Genomic DNA, 8155 nt, shown 5'->3' on the forward strand with positions numbered 1-8155 from the left:
TATCATATTACAGTTTGCATCCAAATTTCATGTCACATTTGACCTCTGACCTTACTTTTACATTTCACATCTGACTTTTTTCAAGCTGACTGCAAAATGTAATTTTATCTTTTATCGTCAAGAGAAAGAGAATGAACTGCCTAATTAGTTAGAAATTAAATTTTCATGCATTCTCACTTAAAGAATTTGAGCTCTAAACAAATAGAAAAATTCAATCTAGATCCAGGAAGGAACTTTGGACATTTTCCACTTCAGCCGTTAATCATCGTGTGATGGTCACACCTGAAGAGCAAACAGCTGCCTGACTCAGTGGCAAAGAACTATACTCAGATATGCTCAAGTCACACAGAGGTTCCTGTATTACTTTGTCTGACGGCAGCGTTTATGTCAACAAACAGATGGTGGTGTAATGAAAGAGGCTTTCCATCTATTTTTGTTTCATTTGTGAAATTATGTCACAGTATTTGTTTAACATGTTGTCACTGTGCTGAAGTTAGAAAGCACAAACACCAGATGAAATGAATCCTCCTGCCTGAAAATGATGGCATGTGCTTCTTTTCAGCTTCATTAGGAACAGCAAACGTGCTGCATGGTGTCGAGGGCCTTTTCTGGGAAAAGCAGACATCTCTAATGTGATCACTTACTTACGGTTGAAATGACACTGGTGCTTTTTGCAGCAACTACTCGCTGATGTGTTTAAGATTCGTGTATGTTTGGCCAATTGGACTTTTCTCTGTATATGTGTCTCAGTCGGGCAAGCAACAGCATAACCCCTCGACACTCTAATCGGCCGGCTCCGTGACCTTACCTGGCTGCCGCTGTGACTCTTAATGTGGGTCAGCCTGATTTACATCTGGTCTGCTCTTTTTTGGAATCTTCTGCCACTCCTCACTCAATCTGTGTCAGGTCTCCTCCAATTCACGGCACCTGTCTGTACCTCCGCCAGTGACCCTGCGTCCCCACCCAGACCCTGCTGTCCTGCCTCGCCAGAGATACATTCACCGAGGGTCTCGCCAAAACTTCCAGCTCGACAGGCCAAAACCCATCCACTCAGTCTGGTCCACCACTCGTCGGCCTCACAAGAATGCCAGCCGGTCTGCTGACTGGATACCACCTCCATCCTTGTTCATAGTCTTGTTACCATCCGTATTGATTACTGAAATTCTTCTATTTGGCCTCCCTCTCAGATCCCTCCAAAAGCTTCATATGGTTCAAAATTCAGCTGCTCGCATTATCACTAACACTACCACCACCCCCCATTTCACCACATCACCCCAGTCCTACAGCAAATGCACTGACTCCCAGTTCAATTCCAAATTCAATTCAAAATTCTTTTGAATATTCTGAATACATTCAAAGCCATCCACAACCTGGCCCCTCCGTATCGATCTGATCTTCTTCTCATCGCCTCCCCCTGCTTCCTTCGTTATTCTTCTTCCATCAGCCTTACTGTACCCCCTGCCCGCCTCAGTACCTTTCAATTCAATTCCATTCCATTTTTTATTTATATAGCACCAAATCATAACAAACAGTCGTAAAGACCCTACAATAAAACAGAATGAAGAAAAGACTGTGGAAGTCTCTCCCTTCAAAACACAACTCAAAACTCACCTGTTTAAAACAGCTTTCTCACTTTAGTTCCCGGGTTATTTGAATTCTAGTTCTTTCATGTTTTTTTTTTGTGGACCCAAGGACACTTAGATCCTTGGGTCACGAAAAAAAGGTGCCTACAAATAAAATGTATTATTATCATAATTAACATTGCCGTCCTCCTCGATAAGTCATTGCCAAAATAACTATATAATATTAAATAATGTAACAACATGCACCGAACCCTTTAGTGCCAGTTACAAATGAGAAAACTCGAATTATAGATCCAAAACAAGGCATTGTGAATTCATTCCTTTACTTTGCAAAGATAAACTTAAAACAAAGCACAAGTTTAACGTGTGTTACTTTATGTTTGTGTATAGTGGCTATAAAAGCCCAACTAGGGGCATGGGTTGGAAATTAGCAATAATTACAAATTCCCATGGTCATCGCATCTGTGGCAGTGGAGCAGTGGGTAGGCGCTCGCCCTGCAGACCGCAGATGCTCGTCTCTGGATGAGTGATCTGGAACCATCATTTCGTTGTGTGCCTTGTGCGCACAATGAGTTGAATCTAATATCTGCCCCCAACTACCACAACAGACCACCAGTCTGATGGATTTTCTTGTAGCCTTCTGCAGTCTTCAAACCACAAATAACTAGAAAAAGGTGCCTTGTTGGTGTCTTGATACCCAGAACTTATAACTGAGGTTATTTTTGTTTTGTTTTTTAATGTGCACTAAAATGTTTGTGTCTTCCTTGTAAGTGTTTTATGAATTCTCATGAAATTGTATGCACACAATAATGTCCTCTTACAGATGAATTCCAGCTGTGTACCTTTTGCCATCATACGTTACTGCCTTTTTTTCATTGTCTGTGAACTTGACTCTCTGGTGGATCACCCAACCAGCTGACAGACCCTAAGGCATGCTGTTGTTGGCAAAAATCAATCCCATGTAAAAAAAAAACAACAAAAAAACACATATATGTATATTAGTTCAAGAGAACAGATTCATTTGTCTTCCTCCAGGTGACTTGTGTTAATAGAGTGCAGCAGAATAAAGTAGATTCATGTCACTAGCAGGTGCGTGTGTGTGTTGAAGGAGTGGTTGTGTGTGTGTGTACTGTAGGAGGGGTGTGCTCTCATATCAGCTCAATTAAAATAGTTTCAATCTGAGGCAGGCACACAACAGCAGCTCCCACCTCCAACACCCACAGACTACTTCTGTCTGTGTGAGGACCCTCACCCGAACTGTGATTGTTTTCTGATTGTTTTCTGATGCATTTCTGTGATTGGTCAATGGCACTCGGAATACAAGTGGACAGCAAATGGAAACCAAAAAGTTTCCAGCACCAAAAATCTTGTCATTTGGTTAGAGATTGTACATGTTCACATGTAGAATAATAGGGTTTACTGACCTCATTGAAGATAGCCACATTCTCACACTGCAGGACTCTGGTTTTATGGCTGAAATCTGGAGGAAGGACAGACGGGTTACGATGCTTTTTTTATTATTATTATTATTATTTGCTTCATATTTATTATTCCCACTCTTGATTCTTTAAGAATAATAATAATAATAATTCAGTAACTTGGTAAGATCCTTTTGAGGAGCTGAACAAAGTAATTTTCACTTTAAGTTGCAACATTTCAAAGAGAAATGTACCTTGTGTTTTTTTGTTTTTTTGCATAGAAAACATTGAGTGCTATTAAATTCATCTGAAATTTCTTTTGAATGAAACTACCTGACAACTACCTACTGTAACTAATGACCAGTCAATTCAAAGTAATGTGATTCACAGTATTTTACATTTATATTATTATACAACATGAATTATTACTAAACCAAATTAATCAGTTGTTGGACCGAAAAAATAATCAGATTGTTCCCTCATGAAAAGAATACAAAGATCTTACCAACAAGCTCTATCTGAACAACAGTAACATTTTATATAAATCTTAATGATTAATGTCTAATAATGTAGTATATAATGGAATAGTGGTCACAGCCAGTCATGCTCGAATACTTTTAAATGCAGACTTTCCCTCCTTCCCTCTTACTGCCCCATCAGTCTGTTGAATGCAGATTTTAAGATGCTATTTAAACTATTGGCAATGTGCTTTGAAGCTTTCTTACCCTTTGTCATATATTTTGATCAAACAGGATTTATTTCCAATAAACACTTTGTGAATCTCAGGCGGGTTTTTAATGTTGTCTCTGGCCCCTCTTTAACACAGATGCTGGAAGCATTGATAGCTTTGGATGCTTTGATAGAGTCCAGCGGGACTATTTGTTCTTCGTTTTGTCAGGTTTGGTTTGAGAGAAATTTTGTCTTGTGGGTAAGATTATTATCTGCATCGCCATATGCTAGTTTAAGATCAAAAGGCATCAACTCAAAGCATTTACTTTTATATTGCTCCACTAGGCAAGGTTGCCCACTGAGTCCCTTATTATTTGCTAATGACTCTTTTGTCTATTGCATTGTGATCACCCAGAAATCCATGGTATAAGCAGAGCGAGTACTCACATGTAGGATCTTGGGGACAGGTTTTGTCTACCTCGGAGTTTATGTTGCTGACATTCTGAGTAATCTATACTTCTGCCCCTTGCTTACAAAAATGAAATCTGACTTTGAGAGATGGTCCCTCATAAACCTTTTCACATATAAAATGAATATCTTCCCACACCTATTATATCTGTTTCAATGTATCTCAATCTTTCTCCCTTTTTCCACAAAATAAAGAGTCTCATTCTACATTTAATTTTGAATAAGAAATTGTGCTATCAGGTGTTACAGAGACCTAAGACTTTGGGTGGAATGGCTTTACCTAATCTTCTGGTCACAAAAATTAGAAACCTGAATTAATGGGCCCAATACCAGGACATGGGCTCTCCCACTTCCTGGCACATTATGGAGGGAAATTTGGTTTGTCCAATATCATTAAAAGCTTTTTTATACTCCCCGCTGCAATCTTCTACCTCCAACTACACTATTGTGGCCTCTTGTCTTAAAATTTTAACCAAAAAGTGTCCCCATTTTGCAATTGATGTAGCTGCCCTTCCTTCAACAACTCAAATTTTCAAAACTCTGTTTAACGTGACCAGCCGGGGCATTGCCCCTACGCCTTAGTAGCCCTCTTTGGTGTCTGCCCATCACGCCCCTAGCATTTCCCCTATGAAAAGAAAAATAATAACCTTCACAACTCTGTTTTATTACAGTTCATGGCATGTTCATTTATTGGTTGTCTCTTTGAAACTTGGTGTCTCTGGTTTTCTGTAATTTGTTATAAAATCCAAGAAATAGAATCTTTAATAAATAAATAAATAAAAAGATCTGCATACTTCACCATTGTGATGCAGGGACTATATTTGAATAAAGTAACACCCATACATGTACATGTGTAGCAACTGAGGCCCGTTTACACGACACCGTTTCAAAATGAAAACGGCGTGGTTTTGATGCGTTTCGGTCTCCCGTTTACACGACAATGGAGTGAAGACAATGTGTTTCGGAAACAGGATCCAGAGTGGAGCGGTTCAGAAACGCACCGGCCTGCGTTGTTGTGTAAACGGTTGAAAACCGGGTGATTTGAAAACGGGTGACTGCCACAGTTTTCCGCACATGCAAATTGATAAACAGCACTCGCGGATTCACGAGTACTTCTTGTGTTTTTACCGTTTTGTATTTCAGCATTGTGTGCAGCAGCGATCCAACCTCATCATCAGTCCACGCAAAACCTCTCACATTGCCGCGCTTCCTACTGTGTCCCTCCACGCATGTGCGTTGTGCGTAAACAAGCTTTGCAAAGAAAAAACACACGGCAACTTGTGGCCTGGCATGGGAACTACGTCGTTTTCATCGTTTCACGCGTCACCGTGTAAACAGAGATCGTTTCTGAAACACTACAGTGTAAACGGAAGGCTGAAACGCATCAAAACGACACCGTTGAAACGGTGTTGTGTAAATGGGGCCTGAATGTGCAGTGGGGAAAAAAGTATTTGATACGCTGCTGATTTTGCAAGTTTTTCCACTACAAAGAATGGAGAGCTCTGTAATTTGCATTTTATTGCATGAAATAAGAATCTCATCACACACCAACCAGCAAGAATTCTGCCTCTCACAGACCTGTTAGTTTTTCTTCAAGAAGCCCTCTTATTCTGCATACATTACCTGTATTAATTGTACCTGTTTGAACTTGTTACTGTCATGGTCCTGGGCTGGTGGCCCGGTGTTTTGAGGTCTTTTAGTAAAAATCTTTTTTTTTGTTTGTTTTAATTCTGGTTGTGTTTGTAGTTATGTATTAGGATTTTAGCTTTCCTTTGTTTTGTTTTTTTTGTTTAGTTTTCCGTGTTGGTTCCTGTTTCCCTCTTGTTGTCCTTCCCGTGATACTGTGGAGTCTCTTGTGTCTGTCTTCTAGTGTTGTCAGCCTGTGTGTTCAAGTAGGTGTCTGTTTAGTCACGTTTCGATTCCCTGTATCAGGCTTTCGTGTGTCAAGTCTGCGTATGTGTCATGGTTGGCCACTTCCTGTTTTGACAGCCTCTTGTTCCTTGTACTTTGTGTTTAGTTTTGCTTCCTGTGTGTAATTAGTTTCATTTGTTTCACCTGTTGTTTCCCCATAAGGTCTTGTCAATGACCTAAAGAGACCACAGTCTCAAAGATGACATTACTAATGCACTATGCCATCATGGATTAAAATCCACCAGGTCACGCAAACTCCCCCCTGCTCAACACAAGGCCCATTTGAAGTTTGCCAGTGACCATCTGGATCAGGGGTCTCCAAACTTGCAGCCCGCGGGCCGCGTCCAGAGGAAGGAGGAGGATGAGTACAACCCCAAGAACACCTTCCCAGCCATGAAGCATGGGGGGGGGGAAACATCATACTTTGGGGGGGCTTTTATGTAAAGTCAAGTTTATTTATATATTTAAAAAAAACGACGTTGACCAAAGTGCTGTACAAGATCTATAACCCCAAGGACTATACTCAAATAAAAATAAATAAATAAATATAAATAAATAAAAACATTAAAAGACAATAAATAACATAAAATAACTAAAAACATTTAAAACAAATACCATAAAAGCAATCGTCTAAAGGGAGGTAGCACTGCAGCCAAATGCCAAGGAAAAGAAATGTGTTTTTAATAAAGATTTAAATGTGTGTATCATATGAGCTGTGCGTATATGGAGAGGAAGATCATTCCATAGCTGTAAAGGGGACAGGATGAGTGCACTGTATTAAAGGGAGGGTAGATAGGGTCATGTATTGTGAGATTTTGGCCAACAACCTCCTCCCTCTGTAAGAGCATTGAAGATGGGTCTGGCTGGGTCTTCCATCATGACAGTGACCCTAAAAACACAGCCAAGCAACTAAGGAGTGGTTCCATAAGAAGCATTTCAAGGTCCTGGAGTGGTCTAGCCAGTCTCCAGCCCTGAACCCAATAGAAAATCTTTGGAGGGAGCTGAAACTCAATGTTGCCCAGGGACAGCCCCGAAACCTGAAAGATCTGGAGAAGATCTATATGGAGGAGTGAGCCAAAATCCTGCTGCAGTGTCTGCAAACTTGGTCAAGAACTACAGGAAAAGTCTGACCTCTGTGACTGCAAACAGAGGTTTCTATACCAAATATTAAGTTCTGTTTTTCTATTGTAACAAATACTTATTTCATGCAATAAAATTCAAATTCATTGTTAAAAATCAAGCAATGTGATTTTTAAAATTTATTTAAGATTCTGTCTCTCACAGTTAACGTGTACGGACGATAAAAATCACAGACCTCTGCATTCTTCTGTTTGGTTCTTCTTATTTGTTCATTGTGTAAAAAATTTAATCCATCGTGTAAATTTCTGAGCTTAATGGACTTTCATAAAACTCCACACACCTTAAGTCTTAAACTAAAAACTTTTTTCCCCCATTTGGCAGACTTGTTTTGCTTTGTGTATTCTTTCTCTTCTTCATTGCACTAATATCCCTCGTGAGGAAGTCAAGCAGGACAAAATCAGATCCTGGTGGAACTGAGTCTCATTCTAACATCAGTCACAAGTCTAAACAGAGAAATCAGAACTTACAGGCGTGTTTGATTCATTTTTAAAGGTTAAACCAAATAACAGGATCTAAAGCTGCAAAAACTAACTCTGCACAGATCTGTTACCACAGTAACAGATCATGTGCCCAATGGCATGTGCAGACATCACACGCATTACTGACCTCTGAAGCACAGCTCGACCTTCCTGTCACATCGTCCTGGTAGGTTGAAGATCCTCTTCAGATTCACAGTAATGGACATGATAACAGACCCCTGTCTTTCTGTGTGTCAGTCTACATCATATCCTTGTGAAGTTGACTCATTGGTTCTTCTGTCTTCTCAGTTCAGTGGTATGAAACTGTGTGTGGGACTGTTCATCTAGTCTTGTTAAAGTGTGTATGTGTGTGAAGGGCAGGTCCTTTTAAATGTTTGAGAAAGCAAATATAGTTGCTCAACTAGTTTCCTCCTTAGAAAGCACACAGGTTTCTGCAGTGCTCACCTGCGCCCTGTTCCAGGAAGCAGTTTTAACTCTGAGTCACTGA

The 8155-nt window shown here is 40.1% G+C and overlaps 1 protein-coding gene across 1 annotated transcript in view; it reads right to left on the bottom strand.

Annotated features, from left to right (window-relative positions):
* fer1l4 (fer-1 like family member 4) overlaps positions 1 to 7949 on the bottom strand; it is a 33525-nt gene extending 25576 nt beyond the window's left edge. The window contains exons 1-2 of the mRNA XM_030729454.1: positions 7796 to 7949; positions 3008 to 3063 (exon numbers count right to left, since the gene is read on the bottom strand). Of these exons, the coding sequence (XP_030585314.1) occupies positions 3008 to 3063; positions 7796 to 7874 (135 nt within the window). The 5' untranslated portion in view covers positions 7875 to 7949. The remainder of the gene's footprint in view (positions 1 to 3007; positions 3064 to 7795) is intronic.
* Between the last annotated feature and the right edge of the window lie 206 nt (positions 7950 to 8155).

Source organism: Archocentrus centrarchus, chromosome 5 (genome assembly GCF_007364275.1).
Source record: "Archocentrus centrarchus isolate MPI-CPG fArcCen1 chromosome 5, fArcCen1, whole genome shotgun sequence".
Lineage (NCBI taxonomy): Eukaryota > Metazoa > Chordata > Actinopteri > Cichliformes > Cichlidae > Archocentrus > Archocentrus centrarchus.